Source organism: Columba livia, chromosome 2, assembly GCF_036013475.1.
Source record: "Columba livia isolate bColLiv1 breed racing homer chromosome 2, bColLiv1.pat.W.v2, whole genome shotgun sequence".
NCBI classification, from domain to species: Eukaryota; Metazoa; Chordata; class Aves; order Columbiformes; family Columbidae; genus Columba; species Columba livia.
This window is the reverse complement of record NC_088603.1, coordinates 61,849,094-61,868,944: the sequence shown is the minus strand read 5'-3', so window position 1 is coordinate 61,868,944 and position 19,851 is coordinate 61,849,094. Positions and strand designations below refer to the sequence as shown.

Here is a 19,851-nt window from a genome sequence, read left to right as displayed (position 1 = left end):
GTAATAGCATTTCTTCCTAGAAAAGGTTGCCCTAGAGATTTGTTTATGTAACTAAAATGTTCTAGAAGCCTTCAGAATCAGTACTGTTACAAATTTTAGAAAGATTTTAAAAACTATTTATTTGCTGGTGACATCCAGAAACTTTGTAAAGAATGAGAACCAAAAACTGACTATGAAATGGGAAAAAAAAAATTCTCAAAGGGAAAGTTTTTCCTTTTTTGGTGATTATACCAGGACTCCATACCAAAATGATTTTTCAATTAATGGGAATACATGCACATGCATTAAAAACAAACAAAACCAAAACAAAACATCCTACAGAAAGTCAGGAACAAAGATCAAGCTTCAAAGAAAAATCTGGATTTCCTTCATGCTTCTTCAGTTTAGTGTGCACACAGACAGAAGAAAACAACAAGCATCTGCAATAAAGCCAGAAAGCAGGAAGTAACAGCACTTTTAATTAATCAGGGTGACTTTCAAAGAAGTGGCTTCTGGTAATACCACTTGGGTTTCCTAACACTGCAAGTCCTAACTCATATATAGCATCTAAAACTTCTAGCCAACTAGTAGTCTGACTAGAGCTAGACCAAAACACAGGAAGACGGTGCATTGTATATAACATTGCTCCCAGGAACAATTTCAAATCAATAACTTAAACCTGCCTGGCCCAGATCTAACTCCATCAAGATAAGACCCAGTGCCCAGCGTTAAGGGGCAGATCAGGTGTTGCACACTCAGTCTTGACAAGTGACCCTTTCGCTTCCTCCTCTGTAATGTTAGCCCCAGACTCCAGCTACCAAGCATTTCAAGACTCCAGGCAACTACAAATCATGGGATCTAGTAGCCTGATTAACATGGCTTTCCACAAAGTTGAAAACAATATGCCAAGACTTCTCTGAGGAAGAGTTTTACATTCCTGTTGGTGGTGAAGACAAAACAGGACAGGGAGGATAGTAGAGACACATGGGTTTTGTTTGTTTGTTAGCTTTTTGTTTGGTTGGGTTTTTTTGTGTTTTTGTCTTTGGTTGGTGGGTTTTTAAGCTGGGGCATTGGGGAAACCTTCTTCAGCTTAACGTTACAACCAGTCTTTGATGAGATGTGTTCTGATTCAGCTGTAAAATAGTCCTCTTAAATATCTAGAAAATGGAAAGAACACAAGAATGGGGGTCTCCCAAGTAAACTCATTATCTTTAAAAAACAAAAAAGTTGAAGGAAGACGAAAAACTGCATCAAATGCTTCCATTTACCAGCATCACACCCTAAACAGACCACATCTTAATTCTTTTGGTAGCTTTATACACACAGGCAAATTAAACATAACAGAATTACAACACTTATGGTATATTAGCTTTCTTTACAAGATGTAGGGTTTCTAGCTCATGTCCTAGTTTAGAAGTCAAACACATGCTTTGTTCCTATAACATTTCTGCTCTAACTTCAGAACACCAAGCTAGTTTCTATTCTCTGTACAGGAACATAAAGAATGATACATAATTTTTTCCTGCCATGGTCATCATATACCATAAGCAGTCCCCAACCATCTTGGTGGCCCTGCACTGGGCTTCCTCCAGTGTATAACTCTCTTTCTTGCACAGGGAAGCCCCAGACTGGGCACAGCACTCCAGATACAGTCTCACAAGTGCCAAACATAAAGGAAGGGTCACTTCCCCAGACCTGCTGGCCACACATTTACTCATGCAGCCCATGCTGCTGTAACTCACTCACTGCAAGGGCTGCTGCTGACCCATATTCATGAGTCAGTTGTCTATTACAACCACCAGAGCTGTTTCCTAGACTGTCAGCCTGCTATCCAGCCCATAGCTCACCAACCTGGTGATGATGCAACTGGGGCCAAGGCCTTGCCACAACTAACGTATACTATACCCCATTGCACTCAGTATCAGTCATTTCATAGAATCATGGAATCGTTTTGTTTGGAAAAGACCCTCAAGGTTATAGAGTCCAACCATTAACCTATCTAGCACTAAAGCGTGCCTTTAAGAACCTTAACTACATGTCTTTTAAACATTTCTGGGGATGGTGACTCAACCACTACCCTGGGCAGCCTGTTCCAATGTCTGACATCCCTTTTTGTGAAGAAACTTTTCCTATATCTGATCTAAACCTGCCCTGATGCAACTTGAAGCCTGTTGCTTGTTACCTGGAAGAAGAGACCAACACCCTCCATGCTACTTTCAGGTAGGTGTAGCGCGTGATAAGGTCTCCCCTCAGTCTCATTTTCTCCAGTCTAAACAGCCCCAGTTCCCCAGGTGCTCTTCATAAGACTTGTGCTCCAGATTCTTGACCAGCTTCATTGACCTTCTCTGAACTCACTCCAGCACCTCTATTCCTCCCATATAGCCTCTTCCCTGCTTTCACCTCCTACACACTTCCTTTTAGTGTTTGAGGTCAGTCAGAATCACAATGTTAGGGATTGGAAGGGACCTCAAAAGATCATCTGGTCCAATCCCCCTGCCAGAACAGGAACACTTAGATGAGGCTACACAGGAATGTCTCCAGAGGTGTTTTGAATGTCTCCAGAGGAGGAGACTCCACAGCCTCCCTGGGGAGCCTGTTCCAGTGTTCTGCTACCCTTAGTATGAAGAAGTTTCTTCTCAAATTTAAGTGGAACCTCCATGTTCATTCATGCTAGCCTGTTACCATGCTTGTTCGACTTCCTGCACATGGGAATGGACCAATCTTGTGCTCTGAGGAAGCTATCTTAAAGATCAACCAGTTCTTCTGGGCCCCTTTGCCCCCCATGGCAGTCTCCTGTGGGAAACTAAAGAGGCTAAGATCTGCCCTCCTGAAGTCCAAGTTTGTAATTCCGTTGTTGATCTTGCTCACTCCTCTCGGGACCTTAAACTTTACACTTACCTAGTTGCTGCAGCCAAGGCTGTCTCAGCTCCTAAATTTTTAGCCACTTTTTCTTGATTGTGAATAGCAGGTCCAGAGTATCTCCTCAAATCATCAATCATCCATATTAAAAGGGGTTTTTATTTATACATTTTAGAAATCTTATAGATAGCTTGGTTCCAGTCACTTTTATCTTGATTAACGTCACCCATGAGTAACAAGGCTTGGGTCTTGAGTTTTTTTCCAAATGAATAAAGAACCCTTTATCTGTCTCCTCTTCTTGATCAGTAGGTCTGTACACTGCTCCTTACTTGCAAGTTCTCTACTCACATATCACCTGCCCCAATACAAAAATAGATGCAGTAAAGCAAGGCCTTTACACAGATCACAATCCCTCTTCCTCATTTTCTGCACTGTATTTCCTGAAGAGCCTCTATCCATCCATTGTAGCACTCCAGTCAGGAGAGCTGTCCCACCACACCTCCACACTCCTAGTGAGGTCATAGCTCTGAAACTAATTTGTCCTGCTTGTGCCCCACGCTATGTGCTTTTGTGTACAGGCATTTGAGATGGACCCAAAGTCAAGCTAGTCATGTAGACACATCTTCTCTACCCCTTATGACCATGCTTCTTCAGGTTATGGTAACCTCCCATACCCAGTCTAACACTCTCCTCAGTAGATTAGCAAGCCTAGTTTGCAAAGACACTCTTAGTTACATTTGTTCCATTCCTTCTCAGTAGCCCTCATTCCTCTGGTCACAGAAGCCAAAGCCCTGTCCGCAACACAAGCGATAAGCCGGGTGTAGTACACTTCTACCAAAGCTTTCTTCCTCCCTGTAAGGATAAGGAAGGCAAGACTAGAGCTCCATACCCTTCATTCTCGCCCCCGGACTTCTGTAGTCTCTCTTGATATGCTCCAGGTTACCTCTGGAGTGGTACTGATGGTACCCACAAAAAAGAGGTCCACATTAGAAGTCTGGACAAATCTTGTTAGCGCATCTGCAACAATCTCAGATCCTAGCACCTGCGAAACAACAAAACTCCTGAGACATCAGGTGGGGTTGAAGATATATGCCTTGATCATCCACAAGAGGAATCTCCAGTAAATATCTGTGACCAGTAGCCATTGCTCCTGACACCTGGTACTGCGCTATTGGGTATGACAACACCCATTACAGAACAGGGAAGCATAACAGCACATAAGATATTCTGGATGGCAAAAGTTGTGATCCCTTGGTGGTCAGGGATGACTCTTGTGACTGTTCACTCAACTCTTGCTCAGATTTTGACTAACACACAGCTCATGCTAAGGCCTGATGTATGCTGGGAGCAGCACCATTAGCTCAAAGCAAGGGCAACATGTACAGGACACAATGGACAGGAAGATACAAAGATCATTATGCAGCCATTATCATCCACAACTTGCTGTCTCCTGCAGCCAAAATTATTGTATATCGATTGTCTGGCAGCCTCTTCAGAATCCACTAATGAAAAGTGTATAGACCAAACACCCAAACTGAGAGGTATAAATACATCAGCTAATCTAAAAGGTTTTTGAAGCTGATCCAACAGCAGACAGACTGCTAAGGCTTTTTGTGCTCCCTGGTGTGATAGAAGGGACGCTCACACCATGATAGAAGAGTAAATGGGGAACACCCTCACTGTGGGCTAGAGTACCATGAGACCCCCTTTATGACATCCCCTCCACCATTATTCTCCTGAGTACTGACTGACTCATGTTCTTTTTTAAGGCAGAGTCCAGATTATTATTATTCTGTTCCGCACTGATTATTAAGAATTTGATGTGATCTGCAGAGGGTCCAGGTGACTGATAAGTATATGTAACTGCAACTTTAGGTAATAGGAAAGCTATCCTAATTACTAGAAATTCTGTGTAATGATACGCTACACTGATTATGAAAATCTTTCTATAATAATAAAGGTCTAATTATAACTATGAAATTGTGTCCAGTTCTCATTCTACCAAGGATCCTTAAAAGAACCTGCATGTCCCCATAGTGTCAGTTAGTGTTGGCTGACATTTATCACTCATTTTTTCCCCTTTTGTCTGGACACTAAGTTCATACTCTGCTGACTCTGATGGGTCTCGCTGATCCTCACCAACATCTAGAGTACTATACTTATTCTGAAATTGGACATCTGTAGCTGGAACAGATCTGTGATGACCTCTTGTTGCAAGAAGTCACAAGCTTCCAGCCTTCTCCATCTTCATAGTCTCCGTCCACTTGGTCTCCAGCTGTCGCTCCTTCCTCACCTTGTGTAGCTTAGATCTCCTCTACCTCTTCCTCCTTAATCTGGAATCTCAGGCCTTGACCCTAGCACATCTCCCACAAGAGAGGCCACCACTGCCCTGACCTCCAGGGAGAGGCAGGAGCACCCTGCAGCACTGGACATGGATAGTAGGCTCCTCCCTCTGTAGCCAAGGACTCTGATGTGCTAATGGTAGTCCTCTGGACTACTGCTACATCTTAATGGTTGTCCATGTGCTGGAAAGTATGTCCTGCTGCATGTCCTATAAGCAGCTAGGAATACTCTCACTATCACTATCTCATGTTCTCATGAGGGACTTCAACTTACCAGATGTCTGCTGGAAATACAATAGAGCAGAGAGGAAACAGTCTAGGAGGCTCCTGGAGTGTGTGAAAGACAACTTCCTGACGTGGCTAGTCTATTTAGCTAGTTTAGTCAGAGAGTCTAATTGGAGACCTGTATCTAGTGGAGTCCCTCAAGGGTCTGTACTGGGACTAGTACTATTCATCAGTGACTTGGATGAGGGAATAGAGTTCACTGTCAGCAAGTTCGCCGATGACACAAAACTGGGAGGAGTGGCTGACACTCCAGAAGGCTGTGCTGTCATCCAGTTAGAACTAGACAAGCAGGAGAGTTGGGCAGGGAAAAATTAAAAGAAATATAACCAGGGCAAGTGTAGAATCTTACATCTGAGCAAGAACAACTCCAGGTACCAGTATAAGTTAGGGAACAACATGTTGGAGAGCAATTCAGGGGAATGGGACCCAGGGGCCCTGGTGGACAGCAGGATGACCGTGAGCCAGCACCATACCCTTGTGGCCAAGAAGGCCAACGGCATCCTGCGGTGTATTAGAAGGGGTGTGGTTAGTAGGTCGAGAGAGGTTCTCCTCCACCTCTGCTCTGCCCTGGTGAGACTGCATCTGGAATACTGTGTCCAGTTCTGGGCCCCTCAGTTCAAGAAGGACCGGGAACTGCTTGAGAGAGTCCAGCACAGAGCCACAAAGATGACTAAGGGAGTGGAGCATCTCCCTTATGAGGAAAGGCTGGGAGCTGAGTCTCTTTAATTTGGAGAAAAGGAGACTGAGGGGTGACCTCATTAATGTTTATAAATATGTAAAGGGTGACTGTCAAAAGGATGGAGCCAGGCTCCTCTCAGTGACAACCAATGGTAAGACAAGGGGCAATGGGTACAAACTGGAACTTAAATATGAGAAGAAACTTCTTTTCAGTGAGGGTGACAGAACACTGGAACAGGCTCCCCAGGGAGGTTGTGGAGTCTCCTCCTCTGGAGACATTCAAAACACCCCTGGAGACATTCCTGTGTAACCTCATCTACGTGTTCCTGCTCCAGCAGGGGGATTGGACTAGATGATGTTTGGAGGACCCTTCCAATCCCTAACATTGTGATTCTGTGGCAGCTGGTCAGTGAGCCTACCAGGGAAGGTACTCCACTGGACTGGTTGTTTGTGAACAGAGAAGGACTTGCAGGCAATGTGATGGTCAGAGGCTGCCTTGGGCACAGCAATCATGAAATTACAGTGTTATCAGCATGGGTTTACGAAAGGCAGGTCCTGCTTGACCAACCTTATCTCCTTCTACAACAAGGTGACCTGCTTAGCTGGTGAGGTAAAGACTGTGGATATTGCATACCTAGACTTTAGTAAAGCCTTTGACACTGTTTCCCACTGACATTTCCACTGTTCATTTGTGCAGAACAAGTTTCTAGAAAGATTATTGACAATTATATTTTCATTCAGAGCTGTCCAGCCAAAATTCAGGAAAATCCACAAATTTTAATCAGATGACCTAAACTGACATGACTATTGAAGCTGATGGTAAACACTCCAGTATGTTGTAAACTACAGGGTAAAAGCTTGCCTAACCTGAGCATTTAAAAGGGCAATCAAGTTCATGTATACTAGGCTTTATAACTTCCTTTTCATATATAAAGCTTAATGCCAATGTTTAAAAACAGAAGAAAAAAAAAAAAGGAAAGAACATTATAGTTCTGACAGGCTTGAAACAAACAAAAAATAAAGACCAGACCACATTATAATTATTCCCAGATAACCAATGTTCTGGGATTCACATGGTGCATTAAATGTATTTTGAGACATCTTTGCTTTAGTCTTTTGGCATTTCACACATCGTAGAACTGTTTAATAAGATCCTAAATTTAATTCCCTTTTAATCTTTTTGATTTGGATACACTACTCATTCATGAACATTTCTGTGTTCTAACCACACACTAGAGCTCTCCTTGAATTTTCCTGATCGTGCTGCAAGGTAGTACTACAATTCCTAAGAGAAGCAATGACAGTGCCACACAAGAATACACAGTAGAGCAATATTTGGCTGTTGCATAATCCTTGCTCCCACTCAGCTTGGCACAGCTGTTGCCTGTTGGATTTGTGGATTGTAACAGGAAGCAGGTGAATTCAACAACGCTGTGGTAGAACAAGGGACAAGTACTACACTCCATCCACTAATCAGTAACATACCGTTACTCCGGATATAATCGGTGCTTTTCCTTCAATTAGTTTATATATTTCTTGAACTGCTTCCTCATCATTCTTGTCTTTGAATCGCTTCTTGGAGAGTTCTTGAAGAGCTTCCTTAAATTGCTCAAAAGTGATAGTTCTGGAAGACTTTCCCCTGTCAAAACACACAAAAATTGAAAGAAATTACCAGAGAGCATAACAAGCATTCTAAGAAGAGCAGAATTGTTTCAGTTTACTACAGTGAACAACAGAAAACTGCAACAGAACAGGAAGACCCATGCAGCCCACTTAAGGTGTCAAATAAAACATAACCCATGAACATCACTTTCTTTGTTATGTACATCAGTAGGGCAGTGCTTCAGAAACTTCACTTGAGGAACATTCAGAAATAAAGAGGAAATAAAGGGACCTGGCCTGCTGTGAGAATGCTTGTGGGTCATCAAATCAAACACTGTCTCCTTTGAGCTGATCACTTGTAAAGCCTGCATGCATAAAAGACAAGAACTGAAGCATCTTCAGTGAGTTTTGTTATTTAATATTTTTTATTCCTCTTTGATAACTGGTTCTAAAGTATTAATCATAGGTGACTATTCATGTATTTACAGGTAAATGAAGAATAACACTATTGTGTAAAGCAAACTATTGAAAAGCATTTAAAAACTTGAAATTCCTCCTCTATTAACAACTGACAATTTTTAAAGTGATGCATTTAAATTCAGTATGTTTTTCTTCTTAGACCATCACCTTTGTAAACATTCAAAGGTCCACAGAAAACACAATATAGTAGCCTGATAAACTCATAAGTCCCCCAGAAATTCAGACCTGAAGACTTGCTGTTGTTTTCACTAATAAGAAGCCCACATTTCCACACCAGTAAATTACTACTACATTTAGTGGAGAAGATTTTGCTAAAGCAGTGTACAGTGCAAAATCTGAGTGGGAAATCACACTTTACAAACAGCTATTTATAGTCACTCCTGCAGATCTCTTACATCCATCAGGCTGAAGGGTTCAGTTGATAAAACTCTTACAAAGAAACCCAGCATTCACCAGAAACATGTTTAACTAAAACAGGAGCCAATGAAAGTCTGTTTTCTAACATTTTAAAATAGTCAGTTTATGCAGGAGACATTATGAAACCTTCAAAGTCATAGAAATATTTGAGGGTCCCTGTTCCTAGGAAACATGCTACTACATGAGTTTTGTTTGCCACTTAAGTATTTCTTTTTACATCAATTTAGAGAGCATTTCAAGCAAATCTGAAAAATAACAAAAAAACTCAAACCAAAATAAAAATACCACCACACCCACACAACCCAGACCAGTCTTTTCAACAGTGACATTTGTTTATACAGAAAGAAGTGATAGATGCAAGGATAAAGGAAACACACTGGCAACAAAAATCTCAGGCACAGAAATCTGCACAGAAATCTAATTTTAATTCAAGCATCACAAGAGCAACTGGGAAGACCAATTCATCTGTATCTGCCTCTCTTCTCTCAGACACCTTCAGAGGTCAAATTTTCCTCAGCTAGAGGGTGCTTCCACTAACAAAACAGGGAAGGGAGATTTCTCAGTTCTAGACACCAACAGTCAGGATGTGACTCTGACTTCAATTAATTAAACATAAAATTATATCTTATCCCAGGCTTTTAACATAAGGAGAAATCAGTTATTCACAACAAAACACACCACTAACACAACCATTTACATACCGTCTATTACTAGTATCCTTTTCAACACAGACCAACATGTAGCAAACCCCTACATCCCTCACAGTCCCTGTTTTACTCAGAAATAAAGTTTATCTGCTTTTTGACCAAACTTTGCCATTTGCAATTATTTTTCTGCTTTAGGTGAAGCATATGCTGGGAGTATCTCAGGGAATTACCTAGTAAAAGAACATCATGACAATGGAAATGAAGAATATAATCCAGTATTTCGTTAATCAGAAAGGCACAAGGAATAAACTGCAGTTAATTAATTGGAATTTGTCCAGGATTTTCATTAATAGGGTTAAAATCCCTCTTCTGATGAAACATATCCAGTAACTTTTAACCAGCTCAAGAGGTCAGGACTTCATTTTGTTTTGCCTCTCATTTAGAAAAAGATGGCGTTGGCATCTGCAAATCTTCAGCGTAACACCACAGTACAGCCCATGTTCACTAGAGAGTCAAAGCTAAGTCTAATATTCAGACCTTTCAAATGCAATTTTCTGTAGCACATAGTTTACCTGAAATCTCTAATCAGGACTGCTAGAGTTTGGCTTGGATCATCAGTCAGGATCATCACACAGAGAATGACCACTTTCAGCAAAAACTGTTGAAGTTCATGTTGACTCCTTTTACTTTTAATAACATATGCAGAATTTTTGGTTCTGCACTTATCAAATAGAAAAGCATGACCATTTTTTCCCCCTGTATTGAAAGGAAAACTACATAAATAATGGTGCCAAAAGGAACAAAGAACATCCCCTCCTGGTCTAAGACACAGCCATTCCTACCTCTCACATTTGATATTTTCCCTATCACTGGGAGGTGGTTCTTTTTCCCCTCCAACTTAAGGTGTAACATATATGTAAGCAACATAGTATTGCTGCTGGACCCAAAACAAAAATGACAGATATTCTTTACCAGCAAAAAACATTAGTTGGAGCTACACTAAAAGTAGGCTTGGGAGTAAAGGAATTTTTGGAACTATATCCCAAGTAAAACTTTCCTAGTAAAGCAGCTTTGATTTTAAAATTCATTATCTTTTTCTACACACTAGAAACAGCCTCTCTCTCCCCCTCCTATGTATTAGGATATGCTCAAACCCATTTGAAAAGCATGATAATTAACTCAAAAATTCCACAGTTGCAAGGTATGGTCCATCTTGTGGAAAACCCTAAAAACATAACTCTTGATTAACTCACAACACATTCTGGCACTTTTGGTATGGCATGTATGGTGCGTGTATGCCAGGTACCATAACATCTAAATGACCAAGTAGCCATGATACAACCCCTCCTGTCTCTCGAGGCAGGTCTCAAAGAGCAAAAGAGCTCAAAGAGCTCTGAGCAGCTGCTGTCAACATTGTTACTCAGCAGGACCACACGCTCCTACCCTGTCTTCCATCTGTACAGTCACAAGTTGAATGTAGAGGAGAAAAGAGACTCAATGGGTAGCAACGACAGAGGCAAAGTCTGTCAACAAACCCACATAGCTCTTGATTTACATCTTCTTAAGCTACATGATCAGTCGCCTCCAGGTCCACAAAAATGCCCTGCAGAGAACTCGGAGGTACCAGTGGACGAAAAATTGCACGAGTTGGCAGTGTGCACTCACTGCCCAGAAAGAATAAAATTGCAAAATTTAGACATACAATGCAAAAAGCTTACAAATGCAAAAGAGAACAGTTTCTTGGCTAAAAATGAACAATGTATGACTAACCCAAAGCAAAGATTTGTGTAAAAATCTGACAAATATAGATGAAGAAAGAAGGGGGCAGGGGAAAGGAAAGATACCATAACAATTCTATCAGGTTATTTGCACTGCATTATCCTATAGCTCTAAAGAAAGGCGGTTGTAAAAGAACCAATTAAGGAAACAAAACTTGAGGTATCACATCAGAGACTTCTGCCCAGTTAACAGGTAGAACTGGGATAACAAAATCAGACATCTGGATGTCGATGCAAGCAGGACTAAGTTGGAAAATTGTTAGGAAAGTAAATATTCTTCCAGAAAACATCCCCAGAAGAATGATCCTAGGAAGAACATACAACAGAGATCTTCAGTTAAGGCAGTGGTCTTTTCTGGAGCACAGGCACGCTTGAGTGCATGGCTGTTTACCAGAAGTGGATTCCCTTGAGGGAAAGATTAGGACTGACAAAGAAGATGTTCAGATGACTTTGACAACTAGTCTATAACTTCTAGTACCTTGACCAAGTCAGATATAAGGACCTGGACTGAATGACTTTATATACCCCACAATCACAAGGCAATGCCATCACCAGTTTTCTCATCATTCCAGGAGTGTAATGCAACTAGAGAGGCATCATGCAAAACACACTGCAAAACGGTCTCTTGATATCACAGAAATAGCCATGACTTGTAGAAACCTTTTGGGAGTCATGGAATGGGCAGCAAGGGCAGAAGAACACACATCATTTGCTTAGGAACTGAGGGTGGAAATGCCAGTTTCCTCCAGGTACTTTTTGTCTCATTACTGAGCAAGGGTAAAGCAGAGTGCACATAGTTCATTTTAAGTATCTGAAACTATGACAGCTCATGAACTGCCACACTTCGAAAATCTGAAGCAAGTGACTGACTTCATCAGCTCTCTACACCAGAAGTAAATATCTTTACCAGGCTTTATTTTAACCTAAATATTTTAGGGTTCTGTCATGAAAACTCTCTTCTCTTATATTTGAATTTAACCTTTTCCTCCCCTTGACTTTATTTTAGGTAGCATTTCCTTCCTATGTGCTTCACTTACGGTGAAAATTCATTTTTGTATTGGGAAGGGAAGAAAGAGGGGGACTGGAGAATGAAAATGACTTGGCAAAAACATGTAGTAGGTAAAAGCCTCCAAAGGAAAGCAAACCCCAGAATGAGTTGTGGGGGTTAAAGACATTAATGGGACTTAAGGCGGATGTGGAAAATAAAAAGTTCACACAGAAAGTAGGTCTGATGGTTATATAGGGCTTAGGAGAAGAAATAAAATTCGCTTAGAAAGAGTAGCAGAATCGGAATCTACTCATTTGGAGGTTTGTTTGTTTTTTCCCCAGTTAGAGAGCAAAAATAATGTTACATCTGGATATTTAAGAATAAAAATCCATGTAATGGTTAGCTGCTGATAAAAAGCTGTAAAGGAAGTATTTGGAAAATTCTGTGAAGCATAAAGAAAGCACATGCCTCAACATACGTTGAAGAAATCTGCAAATGCATTTCTCATGACAGGTATGTACCCAAGTTTGAAAAGACAGAAACATGTGCTACCAAGTAGTCTGGAAGGACTTCAACTTTTCCTTGTTAACTGGTATCATAAAAATAATATATCTGGCTGTCAATCCCCTGGACTTTACACAAAGAATGTAATAACCTTACACACAAAATGGATAAAAGTGCTTTTATCCTTAGAATACTGTCTACTTCTGTGAAAGAATCCAATAAATGACATGCAACTTACAGAGCATGTTGCTCAGTAACACAGAAATCTACCTTTCGGGTACATGAAAGACTAGCACTCTTTGTCAGCCAAAGTACAGAAATATGTAAGAAATGGTCATCAAAACAAGAGAGGCTGCAGACAGGTCTCAGACCCAAGTGATAGGGGACAAACCATTGGTGACATAAGAAGACGGTTGCCTCAGAATTAGGCTTCTGCAGATATGCTAGTTTCTTCTCCAGAGGGCTCAATTTATTTGCTATTCTCTTTGGTTCTTTTCATCTTGAGAATATACACTAGGCTGAGCACACACACACACAGATCATAGGGCAAGGGAGCAGAAACTGTTAAGCACAGTGTAACAACTTAATACAGTTCACAGCTGCCAGGTACACTGCTGAGCTCATCCAAAATATGAAAATCCAAAAGGATGACGTCATAACATTCATTAAGTCAGCATCATAGCAATAAATGAAAGCAGTTAAAGACAGCTGAAGATTTACTAACAGTTCTCAACAGCTAATCATTCCGTCAGTCTTCACCAGGCTGTGATGTGCTTACCACACAAGGTAGTGATAAGAAGCTACTTTCTCATAATACTACTTAGCATTTTATCTTTCAGAGAGATTAATAAGTCAATACAGTCACTACAGTTTCAAAAGCTCTTTCTGCTGTTGAAGTTCACAGGCTTATGGCAAAGGCAATACAGCTGGAAGGACAGGGCAGAGAACTAATATCACTCATACTTTCTCTGCCATTTAAAGCAGTGCAAATGAACTAATTGCTTGATAACTCAGGGAAAGAAAAGTAGGAAGCACAGATAAGGCATCCTTCTGGAGCTCATCAGCAACCCCATATGAGCTGACACATCTCATTCATGTTCCAGAAAAAAACCTCAACAGCTACGTTTATTTTGATACATCCTCCCCAGCTGTATGAAAATATTCGGTTAAAAAGAAGACCAGTCTACATGGAACAAAACAATGTCCAAGACAAACACCATTGAAAAGAAGCAAGTATACTGTCACAAGCCATGACTGTGGGCAATGCCAATGCTGCATGGCCAAACATCCTCTAAGGAAAAGTAAAAGCATTTCATCGCAAGCAGTTAATCCACAGAAACTATACAAAACGGTTTCTACATATGAAAAGAAAAAGATTCTCAAGGAGAGCTTTCAGATTATCAGCTATTTTCCAGGATTTCTGTTATATTACTAACCTGAATTTGTATAAATACATGATGGTCACAATAGGAAAAGAAGCAACCAAATGAATTTTCATGTTAGCATCCAGTCCCATCAGGCTTTTGTTAGCCCATAACCTTCCTTACTGCTCTCTTTACACATGCAGTATCTACGCTTTGATTATGTTCTCACTCAAGGAAAACAAGTTATTTGGTGAGACCACTTAACAAAGAACAGGATGTAGCATTTGATGGAGGAAAGTAAATGGAAATTGCCACAGTAGAAATCAAAGAGTTACATAAGACAGCGATATTTCTATTAATGAGGATCAGAACAGAAAAGTTCAGTAGCTTACCATGGACAAGATATTGTACAAATGCATTATAAGACATCTTACTTGATTCAGACAACATTCCAACACAACTCCAAAAGGTCAAAGATCAATGGCAGTATTAAATAGGACTTAATGGTGAGATCTTAACTCATCAAGTCTCAAGCTATTAGAGCTTAAAATATGCTTTCAGTAAGAACTGGACCTTGAAATTAAACTACTGCACAATTAACAGAATAATGATGAAAGAAAGGCTGTGGATATTGTCTACTTAGACTTCAGTAAAGCCTTTGTCAATGTTTCCCATGGCATTCTCCTGGAGAAACTGGCTACTCATGGCTTGGCTGGGTGTACTTTTTGCTGGGTAAAAAACTGGCTGGATGGCAGAGACCAAAGAGTTGTGGTGAACGGAGCCAAATCCAGTTGGCATCCAGTCGCAAGTGGTGTTCCCCAGTGCTCAGTACTGGGGCCAGTTCTGTTTAATCTCTTTATCAATGATATGGACAAGGGGATTGAGCGCACCCTCAGTATGTTTACAGACAACACCAGTTGGGTGGGAGTGTTGATCTGTTGAAGCGTAGGAAGGCTCTACAGAGGGATCTGGACCAGGTGGATTGATGGGCTTAAGCCAATTTTTGATGTTTAACAAGGGCAAATGCCAGGTCCTGCATTTGGATCACAACAACCCCAGGCAGCACTACAAGCTTGGGGAAGAGTAGCTGGAAAGCTGCCTGGCAGAAAGGGATCTAGGGAAGCTGATTGACAGCTGGCTGAGTATGAGCCAGCAGTGTGCCCAGGTGGCCAAGAAGGCCAACACTGTCCTGGCTTGTATTAGGAATAGTGTGGCAAGCAGGACTAGGGAAGTGATCATCCCACTGTACTTGGCACTGGTGAGGCCCCACCTTGAATACTGTGATCAGTTTTGGGCCCCTCACTATAAGAAAGACATTGAGGTACTGGAGAGAGTTCAGAGAAGGGCACTGAGGCTTGTGAAGGGTCTGGAGCACAAGTCTGATGAGGGGCAGCTGAGGGAACTGAGGCTGTTTAGCCTGAAGAAAAGGAGTCTGAGGGGAGAACTTATCACTCCCTACAACTACCTGAAAGGATGTTGTACCATGGAGTGTGTTGTCTTTTCCCCCAAGTAACAAGTGATAGGATGAAAAGGAATGGCCTCAAGTTGCACCAGGGGAGGTTTAGATCGGGTATCAGGAAAATTTGTTCACAGAAAGAGTTGTCAGGCATTGGAACAGGCTGCCTAGTGAAGCTGTTGAGTCACCTCCCCAGAGATGTTCAAGAGATGTGTAGATACAGTTCCTAGGGAGATGGTTTAGTGGTGGACTTGGCAGCACTAGGTCAACAGTTGGACTCCATGATCTTAAAGGCCTTTTCCAACCCAAAATATTCAATGATTCTACGAATAGCTAGATCCAACTCATTACACAACAGAAGCGAGGATCCAAGCTTCCTTCTAGCAACCTATAATCCGAAAGTATTTATCCTCTCAGTTTTTCCTTAAAATTACACTAAAAAAAAAAGGAAAACAAAAAACCTCAAACAAAAAACAACAACACGAAACACCCCCCCCAAAAAAAAAAACCCACCAAACAACCCACAAACAACAAAATCCAAAAAACAACACAACCAAACTTATGTGCTAACTTTCCTAATTTTTTTTTTTTTTTTTTTTTTCCTCCTTGGATTTTGTGATGTTTCAACAAACTCCTAGATCCAAATTTTTCCAGTATTTAATTTATGAAGCCTTTTTAATTCCCAGGCAGTATCCTTATAGCTACCAAAATGTCCATTTCACCTATGTTGGGCCAATCCACATCAGAGCATCAAGAAATGAGCAATGCAAGATGGTGACAAGAAAAAGGCTGTATATTGCAGGGACATGGTTTAAAGTCGCTACAAAGCCCAAGTAAAACTACAAGTGTAATTTTAACATTTCATTGCTTGTTCCTATATGGAAAGATGTCTGGAACACTCTGTTCCAGTGGGGCCTCTGACAAAACTCCCATCCTAATTCAGAAGTTACACTGTTCAGTATAAAGAAAAAAAGTCACCAACTAAAGAAAAAGGGAAAGCAATGGAAAAAGCAACCTTGAATTCAGGTAAAACATATTCATTCTATTATTCAGACACTGCAGCTGTTTGTTAATGACCCTACTACCAAGGCACAGCAAGTTTATTCATATTTCATGGCCAAGAAATTTAGAAAGCACTAGCTGATAGCTGTATGCAGCTCCCCTCCAGCTCCCGGACATTCTCCCTTAACCCTCTAAATAATTTTTTTTCCAGTTACATAATGGTTTGGGTTTTTTTTTTGAGAGAAAAATATAGTACTATTTAATACTATACATACTTTTGCATAGCTATACATGCTTTGCATAGCTATTTCTGAAACATAATTTAAACATTAAGCATCATGGCTTGAGGTATTTGAAGACTGATAGCAGCTCATTGCTTCCAAAAATGCTACTACAGAAGCCAGAACAGTCTCACGCAAACCATGGTGGGACTTTCTATTAGAGGAAAACCAACACATTTTTATCTGACTGTCCCAATAAGAAAATATAATCGTCAGACAGTTTTATAACAGCAACATTCCAGGTTTTGAAAGGATTTCGCAGGGCTGGAATTCTTTCCATGTCAAATATAATAATCTTTTCACATATAAGCGTGAAAGCAATTTCTGAACGCAGTGACAGCTCAATGATAGTGAACTCTTCTGAGAGGTCAGATGCATTCAGGTAAGTAAAAACATGTGTGGATGTGGTAGAGATTATTTCACTGATCCTGCAGACAGGGACAAAACACAGATATATACCTATCTGCTAAGATTTTCTGCTGGCGATATGAGAAGGTAGCAGCATTAAAAATAGACAGCTTGTGTTAACTGAGAGCACAAGCTCAGTCTGTGAGAATCATTGCCCATGGATGGAGATACAAAGGTCTGAAATCAAGAATGACACACCAAGTGAAAGAAGAAAAACTAACTACAATAGCAGTCCATATCCAGAGGTCACATGCAGAGGAACCCGAAAGATATCTGTTTGTCATAACCAAGGCCAAGGACCAAATCATAGCCTTCAAGCAAGGAGACTCTGGACTGCAGATACACACACAACTGAAATATCACATTTTCTCTTTCAAGCAAAACAAGATGGATAACCTAAATAACAAAGAAACTGCACGTGCCTCTCCTTCTGGAAGATTACCTTCCTGCATGAAAGGGACAATTGGATGGTCACAAGAAAGCTCTGAATATGCAGATGGTCACCAGTCTTCCCATTCTCTGTGTTCCTTGTATGGGAGATTTAAATTTGTGTTAAAACTCCAACATTCTCAATGTCTTGCTCCCCGTATCCTTCTTACCTTCTTGTCTTCTGAAACAGCAGTTAAAGACTTAAAATTACTAACGTAATTGTCTGCATTGCCAGCAGTCATTCTCATTTTACAAAATAAAAAGACAGAAAAACAGGTAGACTGTGGCCAAAACAGTCTCCCAAACAGCAAGAGTAGAACAACACTTGAAAGGAGATCCACTTGAAGAGAACTGTACTAATTTTAAAAATGCAAATAGGAATCATAATAGTTGTTTGATGTGCAAAATATTCCTTCTAATCTCTGTCCACAAATAAAGAAAAGCACACACAGAGATGTATACAATTGACATTTCAACACTTTAAATCATGTTCTTGCTTTGGGTACAGCATTGTTCAATCAGCTACAAACCTGCAGAAACACCAAGTTACTTCAACCACAAACAAAGTTAGCTCACTCAAAGTGAACGCACACAAAAATCTGTGGAAGAAATACTTTTCCATCATTCAGAAAAAAAAAGGGAGGGGTGGAGAAGCAAAAACAAACAAGCAAAAAAAACAAGACACCAAAAAACCCCCCCAAAACCCACCAAAAAGCCCCAAACAAAAAAGATGGAAAAAAACCCAACCCAACCATCCAAGTAACAAAACCCCCCCAAAAAACACCAACCAAAAAAAAAACAAACCCCAAAACAAACAAAAAAAAAAAACCCACACCCACCAAACCACAAAAAAAATCCTCAAAAAAACCCCAAACAGACAGGAGGCAGGAAACAGAACAGAAAATCTATGAGTCCAAGATAATTCTTGCTGATAGGAAAAATTAGGAGGTAAACTGAACTTGAACAATTGTAAGAATTTTTTCTAAATGTCCAGTCTTACTTTTTTTTTTAAAAAAACCTTCTTCACATGACAGAACAAACTAAAAGATAAAAGTACTTCAGATACCAAATCCAAGTTTTCAGAAATATGTCTAAATAAGCTCTTGTTCTTATTTGGTAGACATTATACTATCTACTTTGGATCATATACAAGTAATCTAGAACAATATCCACATAAATGAAGGTTTTTAAGCAGAGTTTTAACTGGTGAACATTGTATTTTTGAAATCACATACACAAAACTGTAACCCACTCAGAAATCATGTTGAAAATTAACTCTCGAAGGTAGAGTATTGAAGACAATATCAGAAGACATATTTGACATCAAGAGCACAGTTTTGCTCAGTTCACCTTTTGCAATAGTTTCAATATACTCTTACCACAGTGAATTAACAGTGGAACACCAAACATATTGAATTCTTCTCATACCACATAATAAAATGCTTTCAAGTCAACCTGAAACCAAAGCATAGTGAAAAACAGTTCAAAAACTAACAGGCCAACATTTTCAGGGAGCTGATGCTGCAACCAGGTGATAAGAAACCAAAAAACCCAGCAAACCCAAATGACAAATAACCATAAACTAAGGCTGCAACATTACCATAAGGTTGCAATATTACCATAAAGCAATGATGTACAAATCTATTACAGAAATTACATTTCTCTGCTCACTCAAGCATCAATGTCATTTCCAGAAAAATCTTACTGCTTTTTTGCAGAACAGGCACTGAAATAACTTCCATGAGACTGCACAGAGTGATAAGCAGTTTCTAACTACTGGGATGTCCAAGACACTTCATGTAGAAGCTGAAAAGGCTCACATTCTGCTAACTCTTGTAGATGGTCTTAAAACATTATTGCTCATGTGTGTCATAGAGGTGTAAATAAATTGAGGGGTATATACTTGCTTTTCTGTTATACATGCATTTTAGTAAAGTACCAGTTCTGGACTGTTTCCCTCCTTATTACTTTCTCCAGTAGCAAATTTCTCTTTCCTATAGAAACAGAACTGGGGGCTAGGGTAGCTGTCAATGTGGATGGGAAGTCTTCAGGCTAAATTATACAGCAGCATAAGCTATGTAACACTTGCATATGAGAAAGGTGGCACCTCATTTCTTCCACAGATCTACTAGTCTAAAGACAATTCCATATGTAAGTTATTGCCAATGCAGAGAATATTATTTAATAAGTTCCTCTGCTATGCCTCTATCATTTCTCCTTACAATATCTTTTGGAGATATGTACCTTTGCACAGCTTAGGTAAAAAATAGCTAATGCATCTGCCTACTTACTTTATATACCTTAAGAGCTACCTCTATGCTTTTCCCATCCCAACACAAAGTTGCAGTAATT

The 19,851-nt window shown here is 40.3% G+C and overlaps 1 protein-coding gene across 1 annotated transcript in view; it reads right to left on the bottom strand.

Moving 5' to 3' along the window:
• The window catches only part of TPPP (tubulin polymerization promoting protein), a 68,346-nt gene that overhangs the window by 13,438 nt on the left and 35,057 nt on the right, over window positions 1-19,851 (bottom strand). Inside the window, exon 3 of the mRNA XM_065052217.1 lies at window positions 7,629-7,782. Within this exon, the coding sequence (XP_064908289.1) occupies window positions 7,629-7,782 (154 nt within the window). The remainder of the gene's footprint in view (window positions 1-7,628; window positions 7,783-19,851) is intronic.